This window comes from Phaseolus vulgaris, chromosome 3, assembly GCF_000499845.2.
Source record: "Phaseolus vulgaris cultivar G19833 chromosome 3, P. vulgaris v2.0, whole genome shotgun sequence".
NCBI classification, from domain to species: Eukaryota; Viridiplantae; Streptophyta; class Magnoliopsida; order Fabales; family Fabaceae; genus Phaseolus; species Phaseolus vulgaris.
In genome coordinates this window covers 47,665,325-47,683,018 of record NC_023757.2, presented here as the reverse complement: position 1 = coordinate 47,683,018, position 17,694 = coordinate 47,665,325, and the positions used below count along the sequence as shown (strand labels likewise).

General features: G+C 29.3%; 1 protein-coding gene across 2 annotated transcripts; it reads right to left on the bottom strand.

Annotated features, from left to right (window-relative positions):
* Positions 1-7,275: 7,275 nt before the first annotated feature.
* On the bottom strand, positions 7,276-11,179 carry LOC137808283 (floral homeotic protein APETALA 2-like). 2 transcript variants are annotated; one of them, XM_068609314.1, is made up of 10 exons: positions 9,957-11,179; positions 9,814-9,839; positions 9,562-9,592; positions 9,331-9,418; positions 9,023-9,168; positions 8,856-8,900; positions 8,650-8,738; positions 8,389-8,555; positions 8,087-8,302; positions 7,276-7,882 (listed from the first exon to the last, which is right to left on the bottom strand). In XM_068609314.1, the coding sequence occupies exons 1-10, from the start codon at positions 10,496-10,498 to the stop codon at positions 7,685-7,687; spliced, it is 1,548 nt and encodes a 515-aa protein (XP_068465415.1). In that variant the 5' UTR covers positions 10,499-11,179; the 3' UTR covers positions 7,276-7,684. The 2 variants fall into 2 exon arrangements, with proteins under 2 accessions (XP_068465415.1, XP_068465414.1); XM_068609313.1 differs by having other exon boundaries at positions 8,389-8,561; positions 9,957-11,054.
* Positions 11,180-17,694: the final 6,515 nt, after the last annotated feature.

Sequence of the window (17,694 nt, the reverse complement as noted above, 5' to 3'; positions counted from 1 at the left end):
CAACTCATTATTAGTTAGAAAAAACTATACTATAACTTTCACTATAAAGAAATAATTAAATAATAACTAATTTTATAAATAAAAAAATAATTACAAGTTAATACTATTTCATAAAATATAAAATTATTGATATTTAAAGTAGTTTTTGTTATTAATAAAAAATTTATAAAATAGCTTTTAAATTGGTATCTAAAATTAGCTACTAAAGTTTTAACTACTAATTATTTTAGATTCTAAATTAATCTCAATTCATAATTAAAAACTAATTTAGATTCTAAAGTAATTAATAGCTAAAACCTTCATAGATAATGTTAGATATCAATTTAAAAACTACTTATAAATTTATATTAATAATATAAACTATTTTAAATACCAGTAATTTTTTAATTTATAAAATAGTATCTAATTTAATAAATATAATAACTAATTATTATTATTTTTGTCTCTAAATTAATTATTATTTAATATTTTTTAATGTTTTATGAAGAATTAAAATCAAACATTATCCATTACATCTCATCTCACCCTTGTATTCAATGTCACACTCTTGTGGACAATCTACTTATATCATTTCTCTCCACTACACCTCTCAAACCTTCAGAGACATTACCAGATGCTTATGACACATGTATTAAAATTATTACTGTATAATATTTTAACTTTCTTTTAGTTCAATATAATCAGAATGTATATCTCAGATACATTTCAAACCTTAATATTCTAATTATTCCACAAAGTATAGCACAATTTACATATAAAAGTTTTTTCCAATTTTCCAAATTTAAAATTTAAAGAACGTTCATAACTACCTCATAAAGCATAAATTAATAAGAAGTGAAAATAATCAAATAAAAATCAATTTATATTACAAGAACTTTCTTTCAAAACTAATATAACTTAAATTCTTATTAGATAGTCTTTTTTTACACTTAACATGCTAATAATCCTCAAATCACTTATTAAATAATCATATAGAAACACACAAATAAACATTCATATATAAGACATTCACACTTCTTCTTGTATCTTAATTAATTACAATACACACCAACCCTTTAAGAGGTAAATCACTTATATAAGTTACTTTCTAAACTCTTCTCTTTGTAGTCTCTCTTAAGGTTTCTCTCAAGAATAAGAAAATGAACAAAAATAAAATGAAAAAGGTAGAAGACCAAATCACATTTATACTTTCATGTAATTATATTTAGTTATGAATTACTTTATATTCTAATAACTAAAATACTAGTAACTAATTAAATATTGATTTAAAAGTTATTCTATAATTTTTATTAATAATATAAATTAATTTAAATATTAATAATTTTTTAGTTTATAAAATAATATCTAATTTAGTTAATACAGTAATTAATTATTTTTAATATATAAAAAGAATTATTTAATATTTTTTATTAGTTTTTATTTAATGAGATATTTTAGTTATAGTTAAAAATTAGTGGTGACAATAGTGTATAAAATATGAAACACTTTTCAATGATTATTATTATTTTAACATCATTAAATATGTAATATTGTTATTTTATAGTAACTAAATCCGTAATATGATTACTATTAGTGTCGTAACGGTCACCATTTATGTCATTTGTTTATATTGATTTTATTTTATTATTAGTTCAAATCTTCTTAAGATCGTAATTTATTGATTATATATTATATTTATAGATTAAAATTTATAAAATAATGTTTTAAGACCATTATGCCATAATATAATTGATGGTTATTGAAATCAAAGTTATTCACAATCTGAAATTGTTTAATATTATGGATATATATATATGTATATATATATAATTATTTTAAATAAATTACAAAATTTAATTATTGTAAAACATAGAAAATAAAAATTATTAGAGATAAGTTAAACTACTTATTTATTATGAGTTGTAAAAGCTTTTTAACATCTATTATCCTAAAGTGTTATGAAAAACAATAAAACATGCTATTTTCGTGGTTCTAATGCAATCAAGTGCTTAAACTATACAATAACTTTGCATCAGTCTATAAATCATAAATAACTAATTTACTAATAAACTGGTTAAACATAATGAATTATTATATGAGTATTTTTTTTATGCACAGTAATCTTTATCCAAAATCATAGTCCTTAATTTATTAATTACATTACAGTTTAATGTGAACATAATTTGTTCTATCTCTCTATATATTATATATAAAGTAGGCAATAATAACAAACACTTACTACATGTTTAATGTAATGATGTAAATAATTCAAATTTAATTACCAATCTACAATTATTTTGAAATTTGTTTGAGACTTCTTGTTCAATGAGAAAATTCATATTGTAGTGTAATTATGGAGAGATATAATAAGTAGTTAGTATAAGAAATTTGCATACTTGCAAGTAAATAATTTAATCACTATTTTGTGATTGTTTAACTAAACATATGTCTTTGTGCACTATTTTGTTGCAGTACAAGGTTGAGATTTGATAAATGAGTATTATGATTTCTATATTGATGTTAAATAGTTACTATGAACCTCTCACAAAAGTGAAGTTTAATATTTGTCAAGTTTTCATAAATTCTCCGCTAAACACTTATATGATTTATCAAATTAAGTTTTGTAAGGCATTTTTATGTTGCAAGGGATTGATGAGGGTTTAGTCATAACCAACAATACATTGTGAGGAGTTAACGAAAAATTAATTACAACTAATAATACATATTAGAGATTAAGACACCACTTGAATCCAAAATCTCAAGTTAATGAGTTTGTAATGTATATCCCATTTAGAAATATTTGATTATGAGTTATTCATTAACAAGAAAATGATAGTAACACAAGAAGAAGATACCGAAATAGAATATGATGCATAAAAAATATAATAATTGTTAAGTACAAAGACACATGTGTAGTTGATTGAAAAGAAAAAACTAATAAAACATGAACACAAAAGGAGAATGAGAAAAATAACATTAAAGAACAGTATAAAGAGGATCTAAAATGACAATTATCAAATAATCATGTTTTTAATTAAATATAACGACATTCAAAACAACCATTATAAATAAATTAAATTTAATAATAATAAAAATTTATGACAATTTCTAAACTATACTAAAAAAATATCATTTATACATGTTTTGCTAGTATTATATCCTCAAATAAAAACAATTATTTTTCTTATCTAGTAGTAATGCTATAAGTTAATTAAGTAAATATTAAAAGGTTCTGTTGCATTAAACACTTGAAATTGAAATTTGTTTTCCACAGTTTTACTATTTAGAGTATTGAAAATGGAGTGGCGGCAACAAAATATAATTGTATTAACAAGAGAGTATTTTGGTTGAAATTAAAGTATATTAAGATTATGAGATGTTTTAGAGTAAACTTAAAAATAGAGATTTTGACGGTTGAAAAGTGAAGTTATTTATTTATTTTAGAAGTATTGATTAAAAAAGAATCTTAGTGTACTATAAATAGTAAAATTGGATTAAATATGGAAGTGGTGGTAAAGAGAAAGAAGCATCACATGGGAGGAGGATCTAGCAGAGCAGAAGAGAATAGAAAATTACATATATGCCTGGGTGCGTGGTAGGAAAATGGAAGGAAGCAGATGCAGGTGAATACAATAAGAAACCCACAAGAATGCCAGAAAAGGAAAGTGTGTTGTGTATGGAAGAAGAGAGGGTGAAAATTGGAATGAGAGAGAGAGAGAAGGGGTAAAGCGCGTCCCAGAAAGGGAAACCAAAGGAGTAGTTTGTCTCAGTGAATGATGAAAGCGATCTAACAAACGAGACCACAAAGTGTGTGATAGGACCAATCACTCCTCACCCAAACTCCTACTCTCTCTGTCTCTGTCACCATCATCTCCGCACATTTCATTTTTTTTAAAAATTTTTATAATTACCATCATCACAGAAACAAACTCCACCACACACCACTTCCCAATTATTATAAAACCACACCATTCAGAAACAACTTTGTCTTTCAAAAAACAATTTTGTTCAAGTAGACCCCAATTCTTTTCCATCCCTTCAACAAATTCCATATATGGAAACGCCCAACTTAAAGGGCAATAAAGCTGCTCTCGACCCAACCCATTTGCTACATCACTTTACTCTTTTCGATTTCCATTTTTCTCACTTTCTCCACCCACCTTGTCTCACTCTCTCACCATAACTCAACCATGCTATTCTTTTCACTTCTTATTCTTATATTCACTTTTCATCTCACTTCTCACATTTCTTACACTCTTTAATGTACCTTTAACATTCTCCATGCTTCTGCTTTTATCTTTTCCTTATATTTCCCTTCAACCTTAAACCTCCTAGGGTAAAATAAAACTACTAAGAAAAGGGAAAAATAAATATGGACGTGGGAGAAAAAGAGAAATGAGTCTCACTGGGTGTAGCAGTGTCTCATTGATAGGATGCAAAGAAAAAAAAAAGATCTAAGGTGAGAGAGGCTTTAACCTATACTCAGCACTGAATTGCAGAGTTACTGGCTTTGTTTTCTTCCTTTCTTTACGTAGAATCAAGGTCCATGGCATCAAATATTTGGACCACCACCAACCTCTTCTTCTTCATCTATCTTGCACTGCCTCTCTTCATCTGACCCAACTATCTTTCATTCTTAGCTTACTCTCATAAGGGTTTGTAAAACGGGATCTTGGACCACGCTACTTCTTCATCTATTAAGCTTTCAACATATTATCAACTTTAGATATATATGCTAACATCAATTCATAAAATACCATATATATTCTCTATAAATATACACAATTTATCAATCTTACTTTTTATAAATATATATATCATGACAAACTTCTATCAAGCACACAGTTATTTCAGAACTGTTGACACATATATACTCATGTTTTATTTTATTTTTCTTATTGATTAAAATATCATTATTAAATTATTATAACAAGGATGTCGGGTGGTATATTGATTGTTGAAATATCATTTTTCATGTACAATTATGACTATGTTTAGAAACCCTTTATTTAGAGATTCGCACATTCTAAAACACCAAAATAAGGAATTTTTTTTTTATCTTTGCCATCGAACGTGGATTTACAAGTTTTAAATTGTAAATCAAACACCCACGATATTATGAAATGTTAACCACAATTCAAAAATATTCCATATGTTCCTTTTAATTATTGCATTTTACAAAAAAAAATTATTTTAAAAATTTCATTATAACATAAATTAATTTTAATTATACCCTTACTTCAATTAATATGGAAAGAGAAAAATATAATGATACATAAATCTACACTAAAATATTTTTTTTTGAAAGAACTAAAATATGTAACTCACTTAAAATTACATTTAAAATAAATAAAAAATATTTCTTAGTTTAAATAAAAAAAAACTTTAAAGAACTATTATAAAGCAACAATAAGGTACTTCAAAAAAATATATACAGTTTTGTTCTTGTGAACAAGGCATAAAGGTTACAATTTTTTTCCTAGCTCACCTTAAATGTCATATTCAAAAGATTTCTTGATTCTATGTATTTTTTATAATATTCATTATGGCTTCCGTCCTGTTCAAAGTCATATCACAAATGTATTGGTCAATTAAACTTCAAAAAATGCGAGAAAATGAAAAGATACTCCTTATATACATATTCATACACGCAATGCAAGTTTTCAGAGAAGTTGAAATTTCTAGCACTGCATTTTTTTACATAGATCCTACGGGAATGAACTCTGCTCTACTTAAGTAAATTTATTATACGAAGAAGAGTTCATAGTCCTACATTTATTATAGTTAAATATATCTTAAAATGTTACATTTTATGTTTTGACACTAATAATAGAGGCTTTTTTTATAATTTAGGACAATATTATGCGTTTTTATTTTTATATTTTGTTTGAATAACGAAAAGAAATAAGAGATAATTTTTTCTAAAAAAAAAGATAAAATTTAAGAAAATCTCTCTTCATCTATTTAAATAAATAGAAGAGAGTAAAAGAATGAATAAGTTAGATGATATAGTTTTTTTTAGTTTAATATAAAATATCAGTATAATTTTATATGATTTTTTAAACTTCTATATAAAAAATAGTCAAAGGAAATAACGAAATAATTTATTTGCATCCTAATTAAATTACGTTTTATCTGTAATTCATCCAAAGGAAACGAAGGAAGTGTGATGATATTTCCAAGACATCATCAATGAATACTCTGGACTATAGAGGGGTTGCTTTTCCTTACTGAAATAATGTGGTTTAAAGAGTGATTAAGTTGAATAATTTTTTGGTTTATTTAATTTTTCCATTTTGGTTGTAGAACCAGGAGTTATAGAAGAAACCTAAAACTTGGGTGTTATATTAAACTATTTGAAGCATACTTTTGGTGAAAATATCTAAGATGACGGTGGTGATGACGAAAACGTGTATGCTTTAAAAAGAGATTTGAATTGTTTACCAAACACAAGGTCCAAAGAACAAATGCATGATTATTTTAATGGGAAGACTATTATTTTTGCAACCTACGAGATAACAAAGTTTATCATCAAACATTGAGTCTGATTCATTAACGAGTCAGAAGCTGTTCCCTCTCAAACTCACATGTCTACAATCGTTGAACCCAACCAATCCATTAATCAATGGCGCCTCTGTTCCACAAAAGTACATCCCCTATTATATTAATATGATACGATGAAACAAAAACCTGTGTTATACTTTTAATTAAGATTGTTATTATGCGCTTACTTTAGTTGATTGTCGCAAAGGTTAAAAGTGAGAATGGTTAAAGTGTTAAACCCTCTCAAAACCCCTTCGCCATTATACCCTTTTGGTCGCTTCTTTTTCTCTCTCTCACTCCATGTATCAGTGTCCTTTTGGAGCTTTAGACGAACAATGATAGGTCCCTCTCATCATAATGGCATTGTCTGACTGCTTTTGGCCGAGAGAACTGATTCAAAGGACACCGTTGATGGAGACTATTCATCACCATCCGATGATATTTCCAAGACACCAGAAATTAAACCATTTTGTATCTCTCTGATTTTTCCCTGCCTCCATCTCCACCCTACTCCTATGAATATATAAAAATTCCCTGCTTCATAATTTTATTTTCTTTAACTTTTTTTGCTCGTTTAAGCTTTACCTAGATTTGTCTCAACGATTTTTGTCAAGCTAAACAACCCACCATTGCCCTTCTAAGCAACCAAAGCTAGCATCTTTCCTTGGAAAAGTTTTTAAGACCAATCCCAATCCAAAGAGAAATAAGGAACAAATTGACAACCATGTGTAGGTGATAGCAATGCATCCCAAATTAAGAAACGAATAGGTGCTGTCATAAATACCACAACGCAGAAAAGCAATAAATCAGAGTTATACAAGATCATAAAATTTTAGTCAGAGCCCAGAATATCTAGTTAAAGATTTCGTCCGTTTGTTAGTTTGACTGACCCAGACCAAGACCAGAAATAAGTACCCAATTTGGATTCTTTTTTTTCTTTCATCCTTTCTTTTCACCTCAATAGTTAACAAGTTATGGTCTTGTATGGCCTTCCTAAAGGAGGTGGATGGGTTGGACATGGACACAGCCTAACACCGGATCCATTTTTACATGCTAAGAAAAGAAAATAATTTTTTTGGGGTGGTGGGGGTGATGATATTCTTAGGGAGCAGATTATGATCATTTGAATGTAACTGGCGAGGCAGAAAATTTCTATATAGGGTCATGAGGGTCTCATGAGAGTGTGGAACCCATTTTTCTGCAGCCAACCTTGAGAAGAGGGTCTTATCTGTTGTGGGAATCCTGATGATGCTGCAGCAGTTGCTAAATAATGTGGAGGCCCGGATTGCCACTGTTGTTGATCGGCCATTGACAATGAAAGATCACTTCCAATACGGCCTCCAATGCTGCTGCTGGGAAACTACATTTAATAAATAAATTTAAATACTACTCTATGCATAATAAGATGCTGCTAAAACAAACAAATAAATAAATAAATATTGGCTGACAACTCCAATACTAAAAATGTGTCTCAATGGTAATAATAGTGGGGGCTCGTGTTTCTATATTTTCTGATCTCTCTTTAATGTATGAGCTGAAATAAATTAATTGTAGAGATACCCACATGAAAATTTGGTGGGTGAATTGGAGCAAAATTTTGAAGCATTTGAGACTCTCCTCCGGGAGACCTGTAGGGACCATATCTTTGCATCTCACTGGAGGCTGGAGAATGAAGGTGGGTTTGACTTAGCATCCTCAATGCTTCACTCTCCCCGTGCACATCCCTTCCATGTGTGTCCTTGTTGCCTCTATTACATGGTTTTGGCAGTATATTCACCAGCTGAACCAAAACAAGGAACAATATTATATTACAACACTCAAAAGGAATGGACAAACCACCAAAATCTATATATATATTAATAATACCTTAGGCTTGCTTCCCCCATTTCGCCAATTAGATTCAGATGGGAGGTGTTGATCATGATTTCCAGCATTTGTGGCGTGATTCCCCAACGCCTGATTATTGCCGGCCTTTGAACTTGAATTTCCCAAACTTAAATCCAGATTATGATCTGCAGCGTTACCCGTGGATTCTGCACCTTCATAGATATACATGTATACATGCGGATTAATTAATAAAAGATAAGCACGATTATTGTAAAATAATTCTTAAAGTCCATTACTTACCGGAATTAAGCTCATTCTCATAGATGCTGGGATCAAAATTGGTTACGGCCTCTTTGCCGTTGCATTTGATGGCTGCTTTGTCATAAGCCCTACAGTGAAAATGTGCGATTAATTAAAACCCTAATGATGATTAATAGTTTAATATTCTTCGCTAGAGATGGGCCATCTAGTGAATGGAAGGTGGAAAGGAAAATAAGATATTTTACTTTGCAGCTTCAATCTCGGTGTCAAAGAGACCCAAATAAACGTACCTAATGAATCAAATGAGTTAATCTTAGTAATGACGAAGATAAGAAGTTAAGATTCTTTAGCATGAACAATGAGAAAATCTAGAAGAAAACAAAGGAGAAAAAGAAAATAAAAGAAGGCATACTTTTTCCCTAAAAATTGACCCATTCGAGCTTCCCATCTTCCACACTTGTGCAAAGTTACACCTCTATATTTGGAGCTTCCCCTCGGGAATCCAGTGCTTTGTCGGCGAAGGACGTGGACGAACTCTTCCTTGGTAAGATTGCTCATCTATATATTAACATCGCATACAGCCAAATGACGAGAATAATTCGAGATAGAAGAAATAACAGTAACCGCAGGAGTATTGTAGGAGAATGAGCAGTGTTGAAGATAAGATAGATGGATGAATCCCTTTTTGAAGGAATAAAATAAAATTTGCAAACGGATCACCTGCTTCAAGTCGTCTTCATAATCTTCAATATTGAAGTTTATGTCAGCCTCGACTCCTCGGAACTTGATGGCCGCACGATCATAGGCACTGCAAAGAGAGACGAAATAGAGGTTTTTTCTTTGAGGCTCACATTTTCCACAACGAAATGTGATTTATATTTGATTCGGTTCAAGACATAGAAAAAGTTATATTACAAGCTTGGTAAACTAGAGGAGGGGGCAAGGGCTCACCGAGCAGCCGCATGTGCTGTGTCAAATCCACCTAGACAAATTTACCCAGACAAAACCATCAAGTCAGTCACCACAATAAAATTTCCCCACACACACACAACACAACACACTCACTCTTGTCTCTACCACATCATAGCTGAGACAAAAAACACAAAAGAAGAAAAAAAAAACCGTTTTAGCCGCTTAAAACAAGATTTAGGGAAAATAACTGCCACACTTCACACACACAATCATTGTTATCGTTATGCTTACCTAGATACACTTGTTTTCCACAATCCCTGCAATACCACGGACACAAACAGAACCGAAAAGAATCAAATTTTGATGGTGAGAAAAGTCCAATTTTTTAGACCCTCTGGTACACATTATTTTTTTATGAAATGGAAAGCACTAACCATATATGGGACTCCCACCGACCCGTTCTTCTGTAAAAGGTGACTCCTCTATACTGAGAACTCCTTGACCTTGGTCCTCGGCGACTCTTCTTCATAGGCTGAGAGACTTCAACTGACTTTCCAGCACCAAGTGCTTCTGATTGGCAAAATTTTACACCTACCCAGTGAGCCCGAGGGAAGGTGGGGCTTCCACCACCCGATGCAACCGCCACGTCGGCCTCTTCCACCGGAAAAAACTGTCTTGTCACAGGTGGGTGGTCACTGTCCATGGACTCATAATCTTGGGTCACAGAGAACCCGAAAATCTTGCTGCTTCGTTTCTTCATGCTTCTTCTGCCACCTTCTTCGTCCTCCTCTTCGTCCTCCTCCTCCTCTTCTGATCCGTCCTCGATTACCACAGCGGAAGAGCTCGAATTAGAAACAGATCCAACCCTTTTGCCTTTGATGTTCTCATCGTCCCCGTCGATGGAAGTCTTGAGGGAAGAACACCCTTCGGATTCCTCGTCCTTCCTCTGATCGGGTGAGTCATTGAGATCCCACATTCTAACATTAACCGAAACTAGCAACCCAGGTTTGTGCTTCTCAGTCTCACATCAAAAGACCAAACCTTTGTCTTGCCCTTTTATTTTAATTTTAATTTGGGCTGGCTAGAGCAGAAGAAATTGAAACTGCGTGCGTGTGTGTTATGGGTGTGTTGTCGCGGTTTTGAGAATAAAATAATGGAGATGCGAAAAAGGAGAAGTGGTGGAGGTAGCGAGGTTGGGAATTCAGAGAAGAAAATCAAACCTAGGACGAGTGAAGAGAGAGAGAGAAAGAGGTAGGTGTTGCAAAAATGTAGTAAAGGAGATGTTCAAAGATCTTTGTATTCCCCAACTGCCCAATACAGCATAGACGAGGCCAGTTTGAGCAAGCTTAGACGAAAGCATCTCACCCTCTCCTTAACACCCTTCCTTTCTTCTCTCTCTCTCTAACCACTTGTTTCTCTCTTTTCTTTTCAATGACTCATAATTTCATTCTCTCTCCATCTCTAGATTGTCCTTTTTCTTGTCATTCGTCACTCTCGAAAAAACAAATATTTCTATTTCTGTTTTCTTTATTATTATTTCCTCTAATTCACCCTCTCTTTCTTTCTTTCTTTTTTTATTTTTACTGTTTTTCTGTATTTATTAGAGAGGGGGTCAGAGAGATAAATAGGCGTTGAGAAAATGGGGAAAGAAAGAACCATCTCTTTCTTAAACAACTTTCCCACGTTAACCAAATCGAAAAGCATCCGGGGTGTCTTTCCGGGTCCTAATTACCCAGTAATGGAAATAGACAGCGCAAGGAGTCCTAAAGAAAGATAATTACTGAAAAATAGCTTTTGTTAGCTTCTAATCGCTAATCATTTCGCAAGTCGCAAAGCCCCTTCTTCAATCCACGCCTCCAAGCGTTTTTATCTTTTTAGGATTATGACTAAGTTTTACCATGTGGGGTGCCACGGGAGGACAGAAAAGGAAAGTAATTAGGGGTGGTGGAGAGGGGTATTTTGGGGAAGAAGATGGAATATTAAATAATAAGTATTGAATTGAGAGTGTTGAGCAGAGTGTGGAAGGGAAAGAAGAAAGGAGAAAGAGTGAAGGGTGTTTGAGTTTGTGATAGGTTTTGGCATCAGAAAAGGAAATGAGAATAATAGTAGTAAAAGGAAACTCTTTCCAGAAAAGTCCAATCCAAGAGTACGGGAAGAGGGCCACCTTTGCCTCTTTCGTTCTCCAAGCGACCAATGCCCTTCCTACGCTGTACCTTGTATTTATGACCCTATCTTACACTACCTCACTCTCCTCAAACTGCGCGTGTTACCTCTATCTATTCTTTCTTCTTTCCCTTCCAACAATCTATTTTATTCAAATAAATACTGCTCTCTATTTCTTTCTTTTTTTACCTATCTTTTCCATTTTCTCAAACCCAATCCCTTCTCTCTTTATAAAATCAGTTATCACAACAGAAATATGGTATTCATATTCTTTCCATTCTTTCACTCTACAACAACTTCCATAAAACTCCCATGTTTTACACTCCAGTCTAATAATTCAACTACAACTACATTTTTTCACTCCCTGTTCAACAAATTCTCAAAAATGACAAAACCTAACAATTTTATGTTATCAATAATAGAATGGGAGTGTAACTGTCATATATTATAGATTTTAATGGATACAAGTGTAATGTTTTCTCATCAAAAGATTCCACTATAATTTTATTTAATACTAAATAAGTGATGAAAAAGAAATAAGTATATAATTTATTTCTCCTTATAAAATCATAAGTATAAAGGTTAACTTATAAAAGCCCCCATAGATTATGTTCCTCTTGAAAAGAAATTTAAAGGCTAAAACACATATTTCTAAAATCATTTTTGCTTTCTAGACTTCAATCGAATCTATATCCAAAAGAAGGTTATGCAAAAACTATATGAAAAAAAAGGGTAAAAGAACATCAAAATCTTTAACAATGTGTCAATAACACAAGACTACTCACCATCTTTTAATTAAAAACTTTAATGCAATAAATTTGTAAGTTTGTCTCACCTTTAATAGAAATACTAGGGAAATCTCACTCATTTTCATAAGCTAACAACACATAACAATTTGTTATTTCTTTCTTATATGTTATTCAACATTTTTAAATAGTGAAACCTCAATTCACACTAAAACATTAACAATCTTTCTCTCAAGTGTGAGTTTATTTTATATTGATAATCTTATTAAACGAAAGAATTTTTAACCAATTGTGTCTCAATGATGATCATTACTTTCAAGTGAGTTGAAGATTCACATAGAATAGAAAAGAAGAAGTTGAGTAACATATAAGTGAAAAAGATTCAAAAACTTTGTCTTAAAGTTTTAAGTTTAAGGTGGTTATTATTCTCTTGTGTGTTGACTATGAATTATCAATAACTTTATGTTTCTTCCCCTTAAATTTCCCAATAGACGAAACATCATGCAAAACTAATTATTGTAACACTATTTTTTTAATGAAACTTTGAGGTTTCCTAAAACTAGATGTAGTCTTCGTTTTTCTCTTTTTGTAAAATACAATTCAACATCCTTCTTTTGATTTTTGCTTTAATAAATTTGTATCACAACTCAACCTCTACGAGGTTAAGCACGATAACAAGTGATAAAGAAAAAACATGTAAAATTGAGATTAGAGGAATTTATGAATGAGGAGAATATGTATGTCAAATTCACACACTACCACATGTGAAAAATCAACATAAAAAAATACCTTATAGTGAAAAAACCAAAATCAAAATACACTAAAAAGGAATATAATATTCTTAAATTAAATGCCAAAACAATGTAAATTGTTTTATTTAAAAATTAAATATAATAAGTACTACAAGTATAAGATTGCCAAAGAAGAATAGAATGCAAATTTGCATCATCCTTATGCTACTATGATTGGCATATTGAAATGAAAGCTCACTATGGAAGAGTAGTCTAACCAAGTTCTTTACACCTATTTGCAAACTTTTCCCTTTATGCTTAACCAACATCTTGATATAGATTTGTCCATTCCACCAAGTCTTTCGTTTGATATTGGCATTCAAAAAGGAGTAAAAGAATAACAAAAACAAGAACAAGGAGGTAACTTACATCTTAAAAGATATAAAGAAAGAGGAAAAAAAAAAGAAAAAGAAGAAGAGAAAGCTAAGTAAAAATGAGAGTGTTTATATGAGGATTTTATCTTAGTTTGTGTACTTCTATTATAAAAAAAAACACATAATTTAAATGTGAAAACTATTTCAAAATTGTTGAAACAAAGTTGTATATCAAAGCCAATTATTTTGCTTTGATTGTTTTTTCCTATCATACTTGTTTAAATTATATGTTTTTTTTTTATCTATTTGGCTTTTAAATAAGTTTGTGTTTTATGTCATCATAAAAAAAAGATATGTTAAACCAAATGTACCTGTATGGACAAAGATGAGCATATATAATACTTGGAACTGGTTGTACAACTGTTGATGTGTCGGTAGTCTTCTTGCTCCTTCCTTCAAGTCTCCTCCTTTTATTATCAGTCCTCGGTCAGTTTGGACTTGAAAAAGGTACTTCGACGTTAAAGTAAGTACTCTTTGTAAATAGTGTATGTGTATAAGGTAAAACCTGATTAAAGTGTCTCTTACACCTATGTAAAGAATTTATTTATAGTGTTTAGTCATGTGTCCTTGTTGTGATGAGCCGAATCAATAAAATATCAGTTGCTAACTAGTATATTGGTATATTGATGTCACCTGAATTTGGTAGGACATAATCATAATCTGTAAGGAATTTTTATAATTGTCATTTCTTAAACGCCTTTAATATATATTAATGTGGTCATCAGTCATCAAAACTAAGTGACATGACTTATCTAGTACCGATTGGTACACAAAATATTAAGAGAAATCTTATTTTAATAAATAACACATAAATAAACAAGTATTGGAATATCATAAAAAATATCGTCTAAAATCTCAAATATTTGACAATATACATCACAATAAATTATACATCATCCACACAAAATAATATATCACACCTAATAATTAAATTAGACGAAATAACATTTACATTATATATTCCAGGTAGAATTAAGAATTTTTATGACCAAAATTATTATTTCATGTTATTCCTCCAAGCTTCCTATGTTGTTCTTTAAGCATCTTTGGAGAAAAAGTTTGTTCTCAAAATTCTAAGATATTAGAAAAAAACATATACTCTCATCTACACGTTAATTAGATAATGTTATCTTATTGACAAAGCAAAGTTAATAAACACATCTTATAATGCATGCTTAATAACACATACATAACTAATTACATATATATGTAAATGTATTTGTAATACTCAAATTTTGCAAAAAACTATGTATTAATCTCTCTTAGTACTTTTGCTAACAACCAAAGCCCATATTTGATTTTCGACTATCCTAACTTGTTTAGTACTATGTTTCTTTTTTTTTGTTTTCTTAGGAGTGTATACAATGTTTTTTTGAGAAAAGCAAATTAACTCATGTAAAACGTTATTGTATATCACGATATTCCATATGAAAAATTTGATGAATTCACTAACTATAAACGAAAGACTAAGAAAAGGGACAATAATGAGCTAAGAATAATTAATAAGTAAAAAGTTGGTTAATTTTAAGGTAAAGTGACTAAACGATTTTCTTACAATCTTAGTATTTTGTGAAGTGAATGGTGAAGAGTAGTCTTAATCTATATAAAGAATTAATGTGTAGGTATGAATGTAAATTTTTGAATAGAGTGAGTTGAGAATGAATGATGTGTTGGTATGAGTATAATATTGTTTGGTAGCATTTTTCTTCTTTTTGCCAAGTATAACCCACCACCAGTCCACTATCCCAATTATGGTACATATCAATTTCATGACAGTAAGCATGTACGTGCATGTGTCTCCTATTCAGAAATCTAATGCGTTATTAGTTTCTCAACAAAACTTATGTGGTGGATACAGATTATATATTCACCTATCCAGCTTTTCCTCTCTCTCAGTTACCACCACATTTACTCATGCATAACCTTATTCTACCAAACTCCAAATACACTACACCTATTTAGTTTAATTCTTTCCATCACTATTTATTAGTCAAGAACCCAAAGGAAATAGCCAAATAAACGCATATTGTACATTATTAATATTAAAACTTATATAATAGCTACGTCACCGTTTCAAAAGAAAACATAACCTCCTATTAACACTTCTCCTTTCATCCAAATCATCCATATTCACCCTTATCCTGCTTTCATTATAAGTTTCCCTTATAATTAACTTGAGTTTTTATAAATTAATTGATACTCAAATGTAATTACTTTTTATGAATCAATATATAAAATAGATTAAATATTTTCAAAAGTATAACTCCAAAAAATATTTTTTATTCTAACATTTTATTTTATTTACTTAATATACCACGAGTTTAGTTAGAATAGTTTGTCCTTAATTACTAGATTAAGAAAAAAAAATACGAGAATAAAGATTAATTTGTTTAATGATATATATATATTATATGAGTTCCTATTAAATAGTTCATATATTTTTAATTACGTAACTTATTCTCAAAACTAATCATAAAAGTTCTTATGTCTTAGGTTTAATTTTTTTTATATCAATCTAAAATGATTTCATATTCCATTTTGTATCTATCATGGTTAATGTAAATATATAATTTTTTAAATATATAAAAAGATATGAACTATTATATTACCATTTTTTTAGTTATATATATAACAATTTTCATATTTTCTGCTGTTACTCCAAATCGTGGTAGACATTTTCTTTTCCAATAACCCACTGGGCCACTATCCTAATTAGAATACATAACAATTTCAAGCCAGCAAGAATGCAAATTATACATAATTATATATAAATAATATTTTTCCACATTTATTTATTATTTTCATGGATAATCATATATAATTTCTTGATTAATTTTTTGTTTACTTTTAAAGGAATTTATGAATTCTAAATTATGTTACTCTAAAAATAGGATCAATAGTGTGATTTTTCTTAAACAAATAATTCAGACATATTATTGAAGACTCATTTTATTTAGGATTGTTAGGAAGTAGTTAAATTAAAAGGAGAATGAAAATATATTTAAAAGGTTATAAATAGTTCTAAACATATTTATTTATTTATATATATTTTTATCTTTTTAAAATTTAAATTTTATGTCTTCTCTTTAGCTTCTTGACCTAATTAACTCCTCATCTTTTTCATGCTTAAATTACATTTTGTCGACAGTAAAGAATAGATCAATATTGATCGATTAGATCTTTGTTTGGAGTTTATACTTTTCTGAAGTTTTCAAGTTCTAGGTGTGTCTTTTTGAAATCTCTAAAGATCATGTAGCAACAATTTTGCATAACAAGCTATATCTAGGTAATGAATCCATATTTAAAAAAAAAAAAATTAGAACTATTCACTATTCACAAAATTATAAATTAATGATTTATTTTAAATTTAAAACAGTTAGTAGTTAACATTAAATATCAATTTAAAATTTATTTTATAAATTTATATTAATAATAAAAATTATTTTAGATACCAATAATTTTTTAATTTATAAATTAATATCTATTTTAACTAATAATTTTTAAAATTAATTATTATTTAATGATTTTTTATTAGAATTATTATTATTTAATGATTTTTTATTATAATTTTTATTATTTAATGATTTTTTTATTATAATAATAATTATTTAATATTATTAATATTATTATTATTATAGATATTGATATTATTATTATTATTATTATTATTTTAAGTATTAATATTAACATTATTATTATTATTATTACTTTTTTACTATAGTTTTTGTTATTAGTATTATTTATTTCATTAAAATTATTATTAATATTGTTTTTAATATTATTATAATTATTATTAAATAATATTATTATATTAATTATTATTAACATTGTTAAGATTAATTTAGGGGAAGTGAGCTGAGAGTGAAAGTTGGAAGAGGAAAATATACATAAATTGTTGGAGAATAAAAACTTAGTATAATCATCGATTTTGTGATTAATTTTCTGTGAACCATTTTGTTATTGATTTTCTGTGAGTCATTTTGTGATTGATTCTCTGTGTCCAATTTTGTGATCAATTTTCTGTCACTAAAATTGTAGTCACTATTTCGGTCATTAAATCATAGCGATGACTTAGGGTCACTAATTTGGTCACTAATA